We start from the raw sequence: 19,323 nt of genomic DNA on the forward strand, positions 1-19,323 counted from the left end.
CTCCTCTGCTCCATTTCTCTGTCCTATCCAACAACTACAACAACAATAGTGTATAACTACAACAATAAAACAACAAGGGCAATAAAAGGGAATAAATAAGTAAACAAATATTTTTTAAAAAATTATTTTCCACCAGGGATATCACTGGGAATCAGTGTCTGCATATTGTCACCAGTCTTTGCTGCCATGATATATAGATACAGATATAGATAGATATGAAAGAGAGGAGGGAGGAGAATAAGGTTAAGGAGAAATTATTGTAGCAGTGTACCTTCATTCATGAAGCTTCTCCTGCAGGTGTTGGGGAGATGCAACTTGAGCCTGGAATCTCACAGGAACATTCTAAGCTGCACTGATTTCAGAATCAGTCTTCCTCAAGTGGCAAAGCAGGGTTCTTCAGCCTCCCTTCAGAGAGTAGGGCAGTCCCTGCCATTGCTGCTTTAGTGAGGGCAAGTTCCTGGAGAGCCCCACAAGAGGGCTCATGATGACATTCCTGATGGTAATGACCTGTGATGGTGGAGAGTGGGATCTCTTTGAGGTCTAGGCCCATCATATCTATGTGGTAATGCACACTGGGAATCTGCTATGTCCTGAAAATCCACCTCCACAGAGCCCTACCACACTAGAGAAAGACAGAAATGGGAGGCAGGTATGGATTGACCTGTCAGCATTCATGTCCATTGGAGTACCAGTTACAGAAACCAAGACCTTCTGCTCCCATATAGATTTTTGGTCCATATTCCCAGAGAGATAAAGAATAGAGAAACTTCTATGGGGAGTGGGAGGGTATGAAACTGATGGTGGAATTGAATTGTATGAAATTGTACCCCTCTTATCTCAATTTGTCAAGCCTTATTAAATCACTTATAAAAAGTGGTGGCAAGAGATAAAATACCTCTTAGAATGAAATCATAATCACACAGTACATTTCATTTCCTGATTCCCATTGTTATCTTGAACATGGACATTGGCAGGTTGATCCATACCCATAGCCTATTTCTACCTTTCCCTAGTGGGATACAGCTCTGGGGAGTTGAGGTTCCAAGACACATTGGTGAGGTTTTCTACCCAGGGAAGTCAGGATGGCATCAAGATAGTGTCTGCAACTTGGCCAAAAAGTGGTAATATAGATAAAGCAGGACTTTTTTTTTTTTTTTAATTTAACAGAAAGCTAAAGGTAAGAATGTAGTAGCTGGAACGAATGGCCTTTGTATGGGAAGAAGCTAGGAAGTCTAATTTAGGTAGAGCACAGTGCACCTCTGGCTTATTGTGATCCCAGGGGTTAAACCTTGAAACATCAACCTTGAATGTCTTTGTATAACTATTCTGCTCTATCCCCAGTCCCAAACTACATATTTGATGAATAGTGGCCTAAACCATATATGATTTTTCTCCTCCCACACCATTTTTTAATTCAAATACACAGATATAGCATATAGCAGTGGAACTTGCCCTGATGTCATAGCACTTGCCATGTAATGCCAGAGTTGAGAACTTGAGAATTGGGCTATGATAAGGCATGTGCCCTACCTAGTAAATAATAATTTCTCCTGGCACTAAGAAATTTCGCTCCCCCACCTTTTTTTTTTTTTGCCTCAAACCTACTTATACCCTATGGATAAAAATGCATCTTAATATCATTTTTATAGATATTTATTTTTAAATATTTATTTATTCCCTTTTGTTGTCCTTGTTGTTTTATTTTTGTAGTTATTATTGCTGCTTTTACTGATATCGTCATTGTTGGATAGTACAGAGAGAGAGGGAGAGAAAGATAGACACCGGCAGACCTGCCTCACCTCTTGTGAAGCAACTTCCTTACAGGTGGAGAGCCAGGGGCTCGAACCTGGATCCTTAAATCCTGCAGGTGGGGAGCCAGGCGTAATATCTTTATAACTGTGGTCCCATCACGTTTAAACAAGGTTCCCTTGATAATATTAAGTTTGGGAGTGAATATATTTTTTTTAATCTTTATTTATTGGATAGAGACAGCCAGAAATTGAGAGGAAGAGGGCAGAGACAGAAGCAGCACTGCTTCACCACTCCTGAAGCTTTCCCCCTATAAGTGGGGACCAGGAACTTCAACCCGGGGCCTTGAGTATTGTAATACCTACGGTCAACCAGGTGCTCCACGACTGGTCCCATGAATATATATTTTATTTATTTATTTTTAAATGTTTATTTTATTTTTTAAATTTTATTTATTTATTTTCCCTTTTGTTGCCATTGTTGTCTTTTTATTGTTGTTGTAGTTATTATTGTTGTTGATATTGATGTCATCATTGTTGGATATGACAGAGAGAAATGGAGAGAGGAGGGGAAGACAGAGAAGGCAGAGAAAGATAGATACCTGCAGACCTGCCTTCACTGTCTGTGAAGCGACTCCCCTGCAGGTGGGGTGCTGGGGGCTGGAACTGGGATCCTTAGGCCGGTCCTTGCACTTTGAGCCACGTGCGCTTAACCCGCTGCGCTACCGCCCGATTCCTATGAATATAAATTTTAGACAGAAACAAAAGGTAAGAGACTGATGGAGACCACAGCATCTAAACTTCCTTCAGTTCCTAAGGGCTGGGCTTAAACCTAGTCATCCACCTGGTAAAGAAGTTTAGGGTAACATGAGTGAATATATATCATAGAAGACTTACAGGGCCAATATACCTCTGAACCACTTAGACCATGGTCTTACCCAAGTCCTTCTCAATGGCATCCCAGTCCTCAGATGTCACATGGAGAGCTAGGAAGCTCTGAAGCAGTGATTCATACATGAAAATTAAGGAGAATCTTGCTGATCATCTATTGACTCAACAAAGTAGGGCCTTGTTGCACAGAACACCAAGAAACTGATGTCGTTTGGTACCATTACTCATAGGTTTGAAAAATAGAAAGTGGTGTCCTTTGATTTTCTCAACATTGTTTTCCAAGGCAATGCCTTGCACAAATGTAATTTCACCTTTCCTGGGCTACTTGTTCATTCAAAGACATCACTACTCTTGATCTTTCTTTCTCCCACCCGTATACTGCCAGGTCTGGACCCTGGACATTATCCATGTCAAGGCATAATCTCAAAATGATGAAATGTCTCTTTGGTTCTCTCTTTTTAAATTTTTCATTTATTTACTTTATTAGTGATTGACTATTGACTTACATAACTATGTAGTAACTAGGGGCAACATTCCACACTGTTCCCACCACCAGAGTTCTATATCCCCATTTTCTCCATTGGAAACAACAGTAGTTCTTCCAAGGTCTCAGATATAGGTTGAATGTTATTTCTTTTTTTTTTTTTAATTTTTTTATTTAAGAGAGGATTAATGAACAAAAACATAAGGTAGGAGGGGTACAACTCCACACAATTCCAACCACCCAATCTCCATAGCCCACCCCCTCCCATGATAGCTTTCCCATTCTCTAGCCCTCTGGGAGCATGGACCCAGGGTCGTTGAAGGTTGCAGAAGGTAGAAGGTCTGGCTTCTGTAATTGCTTCCCCTGAATGTTATTTCTATAACTATCTATCTATACATATATTTTCCCCTGATTTTATTCCTATGGTCCTGCCCTCTCTTTTTTTCTAAGTCTTGACAATACCTACTACTACTTCAGAATGCCCTTTAGTGTTTTCTTCTTCTCATATTTCAGTGTCTCTGTCCTCTCCAACAATGACGACATCAATAACAATAGTAATAACTACAACAATAAAAAACAAGGGCAACAAAAGGGAATAAATAAATATTAAAAAAAGAAAAACCCAAACCTATAATCACTTTAATCATTGTTTCACCTTCTTTTTTTTTTCTTTTAAAATATTTATTCCCTTTTGTGGCCCTTGTTGTTTTATTATTGTAGTTATTATTGTTGTTGTCATTGTTGGATAGGACAGAGAGAAATGGAAAGAGGAGGGGAAGACAGAGGGGGAGAGAAAGATAGACACCTACAGACCTGCTTCACCGCTTATGAAGCGACTCCCCTGCAGGTGGGGAGCTGGGGGCTGGAACCGGGATCCTTACACCGGTCCTAGTGCTTTGCACCTGTGCTTAACCCGCTGCGCTACTGCCTGACTCCCTGTTTAATCTTCTATGATCCGAGATATTTGATGATCAAATCACCGAGGATATGTTTGGAGATGAGACAATCATCAACTTCATAAAGTAAAACCTTGATGGCTAATCTGCTATCAGTATGAAGTGTTTTCTCATATAAATGCAATGCATATATTTTAGTGTTCAATGACCTATGAAGATGTAACTGTGATATTCACTCAAGAGGAGTGGGCACTATTAAATCCTTCAGAGAAGAAACTCTACAGAGATGTGATGTGGGAAACCTTTATGAACTTTGTCTCAATAGGTAATTATAATATTCATTAATTTGTCAAGTAGAAGACCAATAATTTTTGCCCACCAATGTAAATGGAGTCACTGTTGAGTGAGCAGGATGTGATTGTGATTATGACTAATGATGAATCAAAGATCCAATATAATTGTATAATTTCTAATATTTTTGTATTTTTAGAAAAATTACAAGGGGACCATTCCACAAAAGAGCAGCATAACCACCAAAGAAGTAAACAAAGGTTTGAGTCACAGTCATAGTAAAAAATATTGTCCCACCCAGAAGCAACTGTGAACTGCACTGAGATTTGTTGCCTGTGTAGTTTCCCTGTGTGAATGGGCACTTATGGTTTCTTAAGTGTGTGCTCTTTAATATTTGTGCTATTACTTGGCTCACACTATAATACAAACAAATTTTATAATCAAATTCTTAAACTATTTCATCAAAAATGATTCCATGAATGTTATGGAGTAGATGGGCATGTAACTGAAATAGTGACAGATTTAACATACATGCCTGAAGTTCTCATTTGAATCACTGCAACACATGTACCCCAATGGTGTTCTAAATTAACTCCTGGGAGTTGGGCGGTAGCTCAGTGGGTAAGCGCACGTGGTGCAAAGCGCAAGGACTGGAGTTAAGGATCCCGGTTCGAGCCCCCGGCACCCCATCTGCAAAGGAGTCGCTTCACAAGCAGTGAAGCAGGTCTGCAGGTGTTTATCTTTCTCTTCCCCTCTGTCTTCCCCATCTGTTTCTATTTATCTCTGTCCTATCCAGCAACAACATCAATGACAACAACAATAATAAGTACAACAATAAAACAACAAGGGCAACAAAAGGGAATAAATAAATGTTTAAAAAATAAATTAAATTAACTCCTTTCTCCACTTCAGGGAAAAATTTTTCTCCCATATAGTAAATAAATGAAAAATATTTTCTTAAAACATATTTATTTATTTATTCCCTTTTGTTGCTTTTGTTGTTTTATTGTTGTAGTTATTATTAATGTCACTGTTGTTGGATAGGACAGAGAAAAATGGAGAGAGGAGGGGAAGACAGAGAGGGGGAGAGAAAGTTATACACCTGCAGACCAGCTTCACCACCTGTGAAGCGATGCCCCTGCAGGTAGGGAGTTGGGGGCTCGAACCAGGATCCTTACGCCAGTTCTTGTGCTTTGCGCCACCTGCGCTTAAGCCGCTGTGCTACCACCCAACTCCTAATAAATGAAAATTTTAAAGGCATAGAAACTCAGTGATTACAAAGTAGTATACTTGAAAACAGTAAGCATATATCCTATGTATGAATAATATCATACATAGGATAATATCAATACAATAATATCATGATATTTAGAGTTAGTCATTATGGAATAATCAGTGATTTCTATCAAAATTTCAACACAAAGACAAAACAAAAGGTAGTTCAATTAAATCCAAAACGTATAAATTTATGATTGGTTGTAGCTTAATGCATATATGTATTATAGAAGCAAATTTAGTGTTTACTAAGTTTTCTTAGAGCTTTGCTTTATTTTCATTTGTGAGCCTTTTGTCAATATAAAAATTTCAAGTCAAATATATTGATAATTTGTATGATCTTTTACTGTTTACATATACTAATGACCTGCATTTTCATAATAAAATTGAGTTTTGCTTTTGTTTGTTCATATCTCATTAAATAACTTCTCATTGTTTTACAGTAATATAGTCAATATCACTGAAGCCAAAGAAAGAAGTCAAAATGGTGAAAAACCTCAAGAATGTGAATTAAACAAGAATGTATTCACTTATTCTTGTCATCTTCCAAAACAAAAAAGAATTCACATTGGAGAGAAATCTTATGAATGTAAACAATGTAGTAAGACATTCAATTGTTCCAGTTATCTTCGAAAGCATAAAAGAATTCACAGTGGAGAGAAACCTTATGAATGTAAACAATGTAGTAAAACATTCAGGCAATCTAGTCATCTTCGGGAACATGAAAAAACTCATAGTGAAGAGAAACCTTATGAATGTAAACAATGTATTAAAACATTCCGGCGATCTAGTAATCTTCGAGTACATGAACGAACACACACTGGAGAGAAACCCTATGAATGTAAGCAATGCAGCAAAACATTCAGGCGATCCAATAATCTTCGGGAACATGAAAGAACTCACTGTGGGGAGAAGCCATATGAATGCAAACAATGTGGTAAAACATTCAGTTGTTCCAGTCATCTTCGGACACATGAAACAACCCACAGTGGAGTGAAACCTTATGAATGTAAACAATGTAGTAAAGCATTCAAATTTTCCTATTCTCTTAGGAGGCATGAAATAACTCATAGTGGAGATAACTCCTATGAATGTAAACAATGTTGTAAAACATTCACTCAATCCAGTCATCTTCAGAAGCATGAAAGAACTCACAGACGAGTGAAACACTATGAATGTAAACAATGTCATAAAGCATTTAGATTTTCCAGTTTTCTTAGGACTCATGAAAGAATTCACAGTGGTGAAAAACCCTATGAATGTAAACAATGTAGTAAAGCATTCAGTCAATTATCTAATCTTCGGACACACGAAAGAACTCACAGTGGAGAAAAACCCTATGAATGTAAACAATGTACTAAAACATTTAGTCAATTATCTAATCTTCGGACACACGAAAGAACTCACAATGGAGAAAAACCCTATGAATGTAAACAATGTAGTAAAACATTCAGTCAATCATGTTCTCTTCGGACACATGAAAGAACTCACAATGGAGAGAAACCTTATAAATGTACACAATGTAATAAAACATTCAGATTTTCCAATTCTTTTAGGACACATGAAAGATCTCACAGTGGAGAGAAAACCAATGAATGTGAACAAAGTAGTAAAATATTCCCCTACTCTTCAGGTATATGAAAGAAGTCACAGTGGAGAAAAACCCTATGAATGTAAACAATATAGTAAAGCTTTCTGGTATTTCACAACTAATTGAGTACATGAAAATAGGCACCATGTCAATAAGAGTCAATTTGGTAATCTTTGAACAAATGAAATTGCTGAAAATGGAGATAAACTTTAATGTTATTTTAAATGATTAGAGGTCACAGTTTGAAATACACAAGTGAACACATGCCTGTGAGTATTATGAATGTAAGGAATTTAAGCATTTTAATTCTAATACTTTGAGAAGCCCACTTAGTACAGAAATTTATTAAATTTGAATAATAATTAAATATCCAAGTAGAATGACATTTTTCACATCTGACATTAACATCTAACATTAGAAAAAAGATCTTATCCATCTAGACAATATAGAAATACATTATACAACTACTAAATAACTCATACTGGAGAGAAACTTATGAAATGTAAATCAGTTGAATAGTAATAGGTACTTTGTGAACCTTTATATTTTGTGCATGAATTGTATCATTCTTGTAGAAAAGTACTTTTGTTCTTTAATTTTGATTGTCAGGTGACAAGCAGTGAAGCAGGGCTTCAGATGTCTCTGCCCTCTTTCCTCTCAATTTTTCTCTATAATCAAAGTAAATAAATTTTTAAAAAATTCACCAAATATGGATGATTTAATAGGCTGCAGACCATCTAATATTTAGAGAAAAAGTATATGCAGAACTATTCTCCATGTAAGTTTTGCAGCATCTTCACCAACTAAAGTTTAATTGTAAGTTATTTAATATTTCAAATATATAATCATTTTTTAGAAATGTATAAAGAATTTAATCCCACTGTTAAATTTCTATTAGTTTACCAATTTGAAATTTTAAGTGCCTAGACTGAAGGATTATATACTCAGAACTGGGGTCTATGTATTAAAAAGTTGAAAGTTGTAATATATTTTAGCTCATATTGATTAAATACTGATATGTAAGATTATAAGTTAATAGTATTGTATATTATTATCACCATTCCCACCACCAAAGGTGTATGTTCCTACCCCCACCCCTCCTATAGTGAAGCTGAATATCTACCCTCATCCTCCACCCAAAGTTTTTTAGTTTGGTGTAATACTCCAAAAGGAGTCGAATTCTACTTTGTTTTTTCCCTATTTGTTCTTCCTTCTCAAGTTCTGCTTATGAGTGGGATTATCCCATACTCATCTTTCCTTTCTTACTTACCTAACATAATTCCTTCTAGTTCCATCCAAGATAGGTCAGAGGAGGTGGGCTCATGATTCTTTATTTTTTTTAATTTTTATTTATTTCCTTTTGTTGCCCTTATTGTTTTATTGTTGTATTTATTATTGTTGTTGTTATTGATGTCATCGTTGTTGGATAGGACAGAGAGAAATGGAGAGAGGAGGGGAAGACAGAAGGGGAGAGAAAGATAGACACAGAAGCACTGTAGCCTTAGTCACCAAGATGGAGATGCTACTTTGATTCCATCCTGACCTCCCTGTCCACATGAATCCCCAACATATCCCAGAACTTCATTTCTCCAGAGCCCTACCATACTAGCAAAAAATAGAAATGGGTTGGGGGGTATAGATCAACCTGGCAATATGCATTTCTAGTAGAGAAGCAATTACAAGCCAGAACTCCTTCCTTCCTTTTGCACCCCCAAAAGAACTTTGGTTTATAATCCCAGAGTTGGGAAAAGATAGAAAAAGATCATCAGAGGGATCTAGACCCCATTTCCACAAACATGAAATGTTTGTCATCATGAATCATTGAAAGGGAAGCAAGTCAGGCACTATTTTAATAATCAGAGAAGAGAAAACATGAAGGACATTCAGAAATAATAATAGGCATATGTGTACTTACAAAAGAAGTGATGGCAAGCCCATTTAAAAAATGAGTGGTAGAGACCTGTGGGGAGTTTCTGTAGCTAACAGACTTTGGTTGAACTTATCAATTATCCATTCTCCAAAGGGAGGTTGGATAACATACTCTACCTATCACCCAAGGATGACGGGTCCTGAAATTAGAGCAGCCTGGAATTTTCCTATCTGAAACCACAGAATGTCACCACAGACCTATAGAGATGCAGGGTTACAAAGGCTCCTGTACTGACTATGAGCCTCAGATCAAATCAATGGAGTTTACAGTTAACAATATTTATTTACTTTTCCCATTTTTTTAAAAAAAAATTATTCCTTTGTTCCCCCCCCCTTTTTTTTATAAAAAGGAAACATTTACTAAACCATAGGATACGAGGGGTACAACTCCACACAATTTCCACCACCAGAGCTCTGTATCCCATCCCCTCCCTTGATAGCTTTCCTATTCTTTAACCCTCTGGGAATATGGACCAAGGTCATTGTGCAGAAGGTGGAAAGTCTGGCTTCTGTAATTGCTTCCCCACTGAATATGGGCATTGACAGGTAAATCCATACTCCCAGTCTGCCTCTCTCTTTCCCTAGTAGGGTGGGTCTCTGGGGTATTGGAGCTCCAGGACACATTGGTGGGATCATCTGTTCAGGGAAGTCTGGTCAGCATTCAGCATCTGGAACCTGGTGGCTGAAAAGAGAGTTAACATACAAAGCCAAACAAATTGTTGATCAATCATGAACTTAAAGGCTGGAATAGTGCAAATGAAGAGTTGGGAGGTACTCCATTTTGTAGATAGCTAGTAGCCATATTTTATTTATATTCCAAAGGGCCTCTGGCTATACTAGTTTTTTTTTCCCCTGAATCTGAAATCTGATATACAGGTGGATCTAACTTATTGTCTGGGGAGATGATGTCATGGATGGAGAAGGAACAGAAATCTGGATCAGCGAAGAGAGTACCTCCATAATATGGGAAAGGGGTAAAAACATTGTTGACTGTAAACCCCATGTATCTGGGGCCCATATTCATCTTAGCCTTTGCATCCCTGTAGATCTGAGCTCACATTCTGTCATCATGAGTAGGAACATTACAAGCTGCTGCAATATCAGGACCCAACTTCCTCAGGTGTAGCATGGAGTATGTTGTCCATCCTCCCTTTGGAGGATGGAACATTCTCTATCGTTGTTAATCCAAGTTGAGGGCAAGGTCCTATGGGGGCCCCACAAAGGGGTCTATTTTGTTGTTCCTGATAGAGATGACTGGTAACAGAGGGATTTATTCGAGGTCTAGGCCCATCATGTCTGTTTGGGAGTCTCAGGACTCCCCAACTAAGGTGCCAGCTGATGGCCTGATAGTGACCAAAGAGTCATCATTGAAGTATGCCAGTCTCTTGCCCTTATTAAGCTTCTGCAGTCCTTGCTTTGATAAGTTACTCCAAAGTTAGCTTTGGAGTAACTGAGATAATTATAATAGGAAGTAGGTGAGGATGGTATCTAAGTAGATACTATTTCATTAGGAACTATTCTGATTCACTGCAGACTATTGTGTACTTTGGCTTTCAGGTATATATTTTGCCCTAATTTATGGATACATGTGGACATATGCTCTATCTCACAGCACCTGGTCTATATCTAGGTTTTGGGACTTTGCTAGGAAGTGAACCACCTGGAATGGAATTAGAGAATACTATGAAAGGAAAGGTCTCACTTGAGTAATGAGGGTGAAGGGTTGACATTCCACACCTGATGTCTCTGAACACAGTCTGAAGTGAAATGGGGAAAATATAGGCTCTATAGAGGAAGTGGGAGGTTCCTGCTGTCTTAGGGTTAAGAAAACAATAGATATTTATTGCTATAATCACATTATTTGGCAATTAGTTTAACTTTGAAATATTCCTTTGTTAGGTTTGCTGTATCATACACAACATCACCCTAATTTATGTCCTTTGACATTATTTGTATATAGCTATATACAAATATATATATAGCTATATATAAGCTATATAGCTATATATAAGCGATTGGTTGCTTCTGTTCTCCCTGGTCTAGGCTTTTAAGAGAGTCAACACATCAAAGACTCACCCTATGTATTAAAAAGACTCGGCATGTGCTTTAAAAAGTTTGAGACATACAATCAATTTTCCCCTCTCATATTAATTAAATAGTGATTTATATGACTATACTTTAATAGGAGTGTATATAAACACCATTCTCACCACCAAAAGACTGTGTCCCATCCCATCCACCGCCCCCCCCCCCCAGAGAGCTGAACATCCACCCTTACCCTCACCCTAGGGTTTTCACTTTGATGCCCTGCTCCAAATTCAGTCAAATTCTGCTTTGAGTTTCCCTTTCTGTTCTTCTTTCTCAACTTCTGTTGATGAGTGGGATCATCCCATACTCATCTTTATCTTTCTGACTTAGCTCACTTAACATAATTCCTTCTAGCTCCATCCAAGATGGGTCAGAGAAGGTGGGTTCATTGTTCTTAATAACTGCATCGTATTCCATTGTGTATATATACCACAGCTTTCTCAGCCACTCATCTTTTGTTGGGCACCTGGGTTGCTTCCAGGTTTTAGCTATTATGAATTGTGCTGCTATGAACATAGGTGTACAAATATCTTTTTGGTTGGATGTTATGGAATCCTTGGGGTATATCCCCAGGAGAGGAATTACTGGGTCATATGGAAGGTCCATGTCTAGCCTTGTGAGAGTTCTCTGGACTGCTCTCCACAGAGGTTGGGCCAACTTACATTCCCACCTGCAGTGCAGAAAGTGTTCCTCTGTCCCCACAGCCTCTCCAGCATTTGTTGCTGTTGTCCTTTTTGATGTATGCCATTCTCACAGGGGTGAGGTGGTATCTCAATGTTGTCTTTTTTTAAATCTTTATTTATTTATTCCCTTTTGTTGCCCTTGTTGTTTTATTGATGTCCTTGTTGTTGGATAGGACAGAGAGAAACCAAGAGAGGAGAGGAAGACAGAGAGGGGAAAAGAGAAAGATAGACACCTGCAGACTTGCTTCACCACCTGTGAAGTGACTCCCCTGCAGGTGGGGAGCCAGGGGCTTGAACAGGGATCCTTATGCTGGTCCTTGCACTTTGCGCCATGTGCACTTAACCTGCTGCGCTACCGCCCGACTCCCTCCATGTTGTCTTTATTTGCATTTCTCTGACAATCAGCAACCTGGAGCAATTTTTCATGTGTTTGTTAGCCTTTTGGATCTCTTCTGTAGTGAATGTTCTGTTCATATCCTCTGCCCATTTTTGGATGGAGTCATTTGCTTTTTTGTTGCTAAGTTTGCTGAGCTCTTTGTATATTTTGGTGATTAGTCTCTTGTCTGATGTATGGCATGTGAAGATCTTCTCCCATTCTGTAAGGGGTCTCCTTTTTTGCCTTGTTTTATTGTTGTAGTTATTATTGTTGTTATTGATGTCATCATTGTTGGATAGGACAGAGAAAAATGAAGAGAGAAGGGGAAGACAGAGAGGGGGAGAGAAAAATAGACACTTGGAGGTCTGCTTCACCGCTTGTGAAGTAACTCCCCTGCAGGTGGAGAACTGGGAGCTTGAACTGGGATCCTTACTCTGATCCTTGTTTTTGTATGATACTTTGGTCCTTTGTTTTTGTTTCATATAGCAAATCCTAACAATGGGATTTTCAAAGTTAACTCAATCACCAAATAATTTGGTTATAGCAATAACTATCTATTGCCTTTTTTTTTTTTTTTTTGCCTCCAGGGTTACTGTTCGGGCTCAGTTTTTGCACCACAAGTCCACTGCTCCTAGAGGTTATTTTTCCCCTTTTGTTGTCCTTGGTTTCTTTTTATCGTTGTTGTAGTTATTATTGTTGTTACTGGTGCCACTATGGATAGATGGAGAGAAATGGAGAGAGGAGGGGAAGATAGAGAGGGCCAGAGAAAGACAGACACCTGCAGAAATGCTTAACCGCCTATGAAATGACCACCCTGCAGGTAGACAGCCGTGGGCTGGAACCAGGCTACTTATGTCAGTCCTTGAGCTTTGTGTCATGTGCATTGAACCTGCTGTGCTACTGCCCAACTCCCTGTCTATTGCCTTCTTAAACCCTAAGACAGCAAGAACCGTCTGCTTTCTCTATAAGGCCTGTAACTCTCCCAGTCCTGGAACCACTAGGGTGGGGCTCACTTTCCTGCATGCTTCTCTCAAGTTATGTCAACTGATACTGCATTTGCTGATCTCAGCCTGATAATTGCAACCAGCACCTCCTCAGCATGCTTCACTTTGGGCTGTATCCAGAGATGTCAGATGTGGAATGTCAACCCTTCAGCTTCATTACTCGGTGAGACCTTTCCTTGCTTATAGGACTCCTTAATTTTATTTTGGGTTGTGCATTTCCTAACAAAGCCTCAAAACCTAGATATAGACCCGGTCTCATGAGATAGGACGTATGTACACATGTATCCATAAATTAGGGCAAGATATATACTTTAAAGCAAAAGTACACAATGGTTTGTAGTGTGTCAATAAATGCGGCAAGCAAGTAGAAAGACCTAAAAAGATACCATAAAATACCTAATGAAATAGTTTCTACTTAGACCTAGGTACACTCCTCACCTACTTCCTATTATACTTCCCTCAAGTACTCCTGGATAACCTTGTCAGACAAAGTAAGGACTACAAAAGTTGAGTATGGGAAGAAACTGGCATACTGGGAATTGGGTGGTAGTGCAGTGGGTTACGTGCAGGTGGTGCAAAGCGCAAGGACCGGTGTAAGGATCCAGATTCGAACCCCCAGCTCTCCACCTGCAGGGGAGTTGCTTCATAGGCGGTGAAGCAGATGTGCAGGTGTCTGTCATTCTCTCACCCTCTGTCTTCCCCTCCATATCTCTCTGTCCTATCCAACAATGACATCAATAACAACAATAATAATCACAACAATAAAACAACAAGGGCAACAGAAGGTAATGAATAAAGAAATATTAAAAAAATACTTAAAAAAAAAAAAAAGAAACTGGCATACTTTAATGATGACTCTTTAGTCACTACAAGTCCACCCCCATCACCTGATGCCGTAGCTGGGGAGTCCTGGGATTCCCACACAGCCATGATGGGCCTAGAACTCTAACAGATCCCTCTCACCACTGTCACTGGTCATTGCCATCAGGAACAACATAATGGACCCTTTTGTGGACCCCTACAGGACCTTGCCCTCAATGTGGGTAAACAATGGTAGAGACTGTTCCATTCTCCAAAGGGAAGTTAGATAACATACTCTACCTACTACAAGAGGAAGATGAGTCCTGAAATTGGTGCAACCTGGAATGTTTCTACTCATGAGCACAGAATGTGAGCTCAGACCTACAGGGATGCAGAGGTTACATAGGCTCCTGTGCTTAATATGGGCCCCAGGTCAAATCAAGGGGGTTTATACTTAACAATATTTATACACTTTTCCCATATTTGGAAGCTACTCTCTTCCCTGATCCAGCTTTCTAGATCTTTTTGCAGCTATGACACCATCCCCCCAGACAATAATTTGCTCAGGTTGCCCAACAAATAAATATATATAAAGTTAAAAAGCTATATATATATATATATATATATAATTTGACACCACAGTTATTGCTGTGACTCAGGATTATTGCTCAGACTCCTTTATAATTTCCTTTTTTTTTTTTTTTACATGGAACAGAAAGAAATTGAGAGAAGATGCGGAAAGGACCAGGTGGTGGTGCAACTGGTTCAGTGCTCACAACACAATGTACAAGGGCCCAGGTTCAAGACCATGGTCCCCACCTGCAGGGGGACAGCTTCCCCCTGAGTGGCTAAGCAGGGCTGCAGGTGTCGCTCTGTCTTTTTTTCCCCTATCTTACCTTTTCCCCTCAATTTCTTTCTGTCTCTATCCAAGAATAAATAAGCAAAAATATAATTTAAAAAGAGAGAGAGAGGATGAGGAGACAAGAAGAGAATGATAGACACCTGCAGAACTTTGGAGCTTTCACTTGGTAATATGTGTGCTTAACCAGGTGCACCACTGCCCAGCCCCCTAAAGTTACATTATAAATGCGCCCTGGAATTCCCCTCCCCTACTCTGTCCTTGTACATTATATAAATGACAATTTGGGGGCATTTTATTCACAAGAATCTGTAGATCTTATTCTCAATTTAAAAAGGCACAAGCCAGGAGTCAGGCAGTAGTGAAGCGGGTTAAGCGCACGTGGCGCAAAGCGCAAGAACCCACGGAAGGATCCCGGTTCCCCACCTTCAGGGGAGTCGCTTCACAGGCGGTGAAGCAGGTCTGCAGGTGTCTGTTTTTCTCTCCCCCTCTCTGTCTTCCCTTCCTCTCTCCATTTCTCTCTGTTCTATCCAACAACAATGACATCAATAACAACAATAATAACTACAACAACAATGAAAAACAACAAGGGCAAGAAAAGGGAAAAGAAATAAATATAAATAATAATAATAATAAAAGGCACAAGCCAATTCATTTGAAGTATTTTTGTTCTCTGTCTTTCTCTTTCTCTCTCTCTCTCTCTCCCTCCGTGTGTGTGTGCATGTGTTTCTGCCCTTGGCCCCCTTGAGCTTCACATTGACATAATCTCAGCACTCTCAGGGAATCCTTTCCTTTCTTTCTCTCTTTCTTTCTTTTTTTACAGATCTAGTGTGAGAGACAGAGAAACAGGGCAGAGCAGCAGGGCATGAAAGGCACTATTCTACTACTCCACTACTCTTGAAGCCTCCTCACTGCATGGTGCTCCTGTGTGTTGTGCTAGTCCTTCTACATGGCAGAGTGTGCACTCTACGAGGTGACCTATCTCCTAGTCTCGGCATGCTTCTTTGTTAACTCTAAGAAATCATGGTTCAGCATGTTTGCAGTGGGGACCAGATACTCACATCTTCAGTCCCTAGCCTATCTCTGTCTTTCCCTAGTGGGGTGGGGCAGTGCGGAAGTGGGGCTCCAGGACAGCTTGCTGGGGTTGTCTGCCCAGGGAAGTCCGGTTCGCATCATATGAGCATCTGGAACCTGGTGGCTGGGGCGATGGAGCAGCACCAATTGTGCTCCTCTCCTCTCCTCTCCTCTCCTCTCCTCTCCTCTCCTCTCCTCTCCTCTCCTCTCCTCTCCTCTCCTCTCCTCTCCTCTCCTCTCCTCTCCTCTCCTCTCCTCTCCCCTCCCCTCCCCCCCTCCCCTCCCCTCCCCTCCCCTCCCCTCCTTTCCCCTCCTCTCCTCTCTTCTCCCAGGTAGAAGGGACAGCAAATCCCAACAACTTGCAGCAGTCACTATAAAGAAAAAATGAAAAAGTCTTCCTTGTTCTACATTAAAATTGGTGTTTTAGAGACCAGGTGGTGGCCTATCTAGTTGAATGTACAAGTTATAATTTGTAGTGCCTGGGTTCAAGCTCCCAGTCCCCACCTGCATGGGAGAAAGCTTTGCAAGTGGTGAAACAGTGCTGTAGGTGTCTCATCTCCCTTTTCCTCTCAATTTCTGCCTGGCTCTATCTAATAAATAAATATTATATATTTTTAAAAATATTAATTTATTATTATTGTTGCCATAAGGGTCATTGATGTGGATAAGTGTGAGGACGATGAATATACCACTAGCAGTAGCCATTTTTCCTTTCTTTTTTCTTTTGTTTGTTTGTTAAATTTATGTTATTTAACAAGACAGAAATTGAGAGGGAAGGAGGAAAAAGAGGAGAGGGAGAGAGATGTGGTCCAGGACACGGCACAGTGGACTCTCAAGTATGAGGTTCTCATTTCAATCCCCATTGGCACATGAACCAGAGTGATATCTAGTTCTTTCTCGCTCCTCTGATCTTTATCATTAATTAATAAATAAAGTATTAAAAAGAGAGAAAAAAGGTAAACACCTGCAGCCCTGCTTCACCATTCATAAAGGGTTGCTGCTAGGGGCTGGGGAGATAGCATAGTGGTTATGCAAAAGACTTTTATACCTGAGGTTCTAAGGTCTCAGGTTCAATCCCCATCACCGCTATAAGCCACAGCTGAACAGTGCTCTGATGTTAGACTGCATCTCTGTCTCGATACAATAAAATATTATTTAAAAGAATGTTGCCCCACCAGGAGGGAAGTTGTGCTTGTGCCCAGCTACTTGGGCGTGGTAATGTGTGAGCTCAACTGGGTGCACCACTGCCTGGCCCCCCCTTATTCTACATTTACTGAAACTCTGAGCCTTATAAGGGCCAAACAGTGTGTGCTCCACTGCACACAGGTGGAGGCTGCAGGGTGCTGAGCGCCAGTGCTAAATTCCCAGCCTAGTCACCCTGCTTGGGATCTTCAGTCCTGTCCTGGTTCCACAATCCAGATCGAGGTTCTGTTTCCAGAGCCAGTACCTCTCTCAAGGATAGAACAGGGCTCACTTCTACCCCTGACATGGGGAGAATCAGGATGGACTCCAGGGGATCCAATGCTGGAGGCTGGAGGCAGTGTCTGGTGTCCAGTCTACCTGCATGGGGGACAATATAGGACCCTGGGAGTCTTTCCTGCAGCCTAAGGCAGGGGCTCATGTCAGGCTGTGAAGTACTCAGCCAAAGACCTTGGCCTCAGGGCTGCTTCCAGTCCCATTTCTGCCTCTTTCAAGCAGCCCCTCCACCTACCAGCTCTGGGGGCCCACACTCACCATCCTCTGCCCTGGCTCCTGGCTCTCAGCAGCATTCTTCTGGTGGCCAGAGTCATCTTTCCAGGAGCAGGTTCTGCAGAGAGAAACAGGAACAGTGATGGCTCAGGGGTGGACCAATTGCTCCTAGAGAGAGTAGGGTTTTTTGTTTTTTTAATTTAATGTCTTATTATTAAACTGACCTTGTTTTCCAGCAAGACTTTGCTTCACTATGCAGAAACAATGCCATCAAACACAGTATATTGCAAAAATTGAGATAGTGTTGTCATCTGGCATGATACAACTACCTCTTCTCACTGCCAGTGATTTCCAATGAAAATAATACTAAGTACTATGACCAGGGATGGATGTAAGCAGATTATATTATGAAGAGTGGTCCAGGAGGTGACACAGTAGATAAAGCACTGGACTCTCGAGCATGAGGTCTTAAGTTCAGTCCCTGGCAGCACATGTACCAAAGTGATGTCTGGCTCTTTCTCCCCTCCTATCTTTCTCATAAATAAATAAATAAATAAATAAATAATTTTTCCCCTTTTTTTAAATTTATTTTTATTTAAGAAAAGATAAATTAACAAAACCATAGGGTAGGAGGGGTACAACTCCACACAATTCCCACCACCCAATCTCCATATCCCATCCCCTCCCCTGATAGCTTTCCCATTCCCTATCCCTTTGGGAGCATGGACCCAGGGTCATTGTGGGTTGCAGAAGGTGGAAGGTCTGGCTTCTGTAACTGCTTCCCCACTGAACATGGGCGTTGACTGGTCGGTTCATACTCCCAGTCTGCCTCTCTCTTTCCCTAGTAGGGTGGGTCTCTGGGGAAGCGGAGCTCCAGGACACATTGGTGGGGTCTTCAGTCCAGGGAAGCCTGGCCGGCATCCTGATGGCATCTGGAACCTGGTGGCTGAAAAGAGAGTTAACATACAAAGCCAAACAAATTGTTGAGCAATCATGGGCCCAAAGGTTGGAATAGTGGAGAGGAAGTGTTGGGGGGGTACTCACTGCAAACTCTAGTGTACTTCTGCTTTCCGCTGTATATATTTTGCACTAGTTTATGGATACGTGTGAACATAGGCTCTCTCTCACAGAACCTGGTCTATATCTAGGTTTTGAGACTTTGTTAGAAAGTGAACCACCTGGGATGGAATTAGAGAATACTATGAAAGGAAAGGTCTCACCCAAGTAATGAAGCTGAAGGGTTGTCATTCCACACGTGAAGTCTCTGGACACAGTCTGAAGTGAAGCATGTCGAGGTGGCAATCGTTGCATTGATTAGGTTGCAATTGGCAGATGCAATATTATTTGATATGGATTGGGAGAGGCATGAGGGCCTCTCCTAAGGTGGGCCCTATCCTAAGGTTCCAGGACTGGGGGAAATATAGGCTCTATAGTGGACATGTGAGGTTCCTGCTGTCTTAGGGTTCAAAAAGACAATGGATAGTTAATGTTATCATCACATTATTTGGTAATTGGGTTAACTTTGAAAAGTCCTTTTGTTAGGGTTTGCTGTATAGTACCCAGTATCTTGTATATAGCTGTGCCATTGGTTGCAATAAATAAAATATTTTAAAAACCTAGGACTTAAGATACGTATGGTATATT

General features: G+C 40.4%; 3 protein-coding genes across 7 annotated transcripts in view; 2 read left to right on the plus strand and 1 right to left on the minus strand.

Moving 5' to 3' along the window:
* Nucleotides 1–19,323, minus strand: part of LOC103123672 (zinc finger protein 709-like) — a 418,768-nt gene that overhangs the window by 242,000 nt on the left and 157,445 nt on the right. The window lies entirely within an intron of this gene.
* Nucleotides 1–19,323, plus strand: part of LOC103123658 (zinc finger protein 14-like) — a 75,164-nt gene that overhangs the window by 37,209 nt on the left and 18,632 nt on the right. The gene's annotated exons all lie outside the window — the stretch shown is intronic.
* Nucleotides 485–8,097, plus strand: LOC132535614 (zinc finger protein 14-like). The gene is made up of 3 exons (XM_060182212.1): nt 485–499; nt 4,510–4,570; nt 5,977–8,097. Exons 1-3 carry the CDS (start codon nt 485–487, stop codon nt 7,224–7,226), a joined length of 1,326 nt encoding a protein of 441 aa, XP_060038195.1. The 3' UTR covers nt 7,227–8,097.

The sequence above is a fragment of the Erinaceus europaeus genome, chromosome 23, assembly GCF_950295315.1.
Source record: "Erinaceus europaeus chromosome 23, mEriEur2.1, whole genome shotgun sequence".
Classification (NCBI taxonomy): domain Eukaryota; kingdom Metazoa; phylum Chordata; class Mammalia; order Eulipotyphla; family Erinaceidae; genus Erinaceus; species Erinaceus europaeus.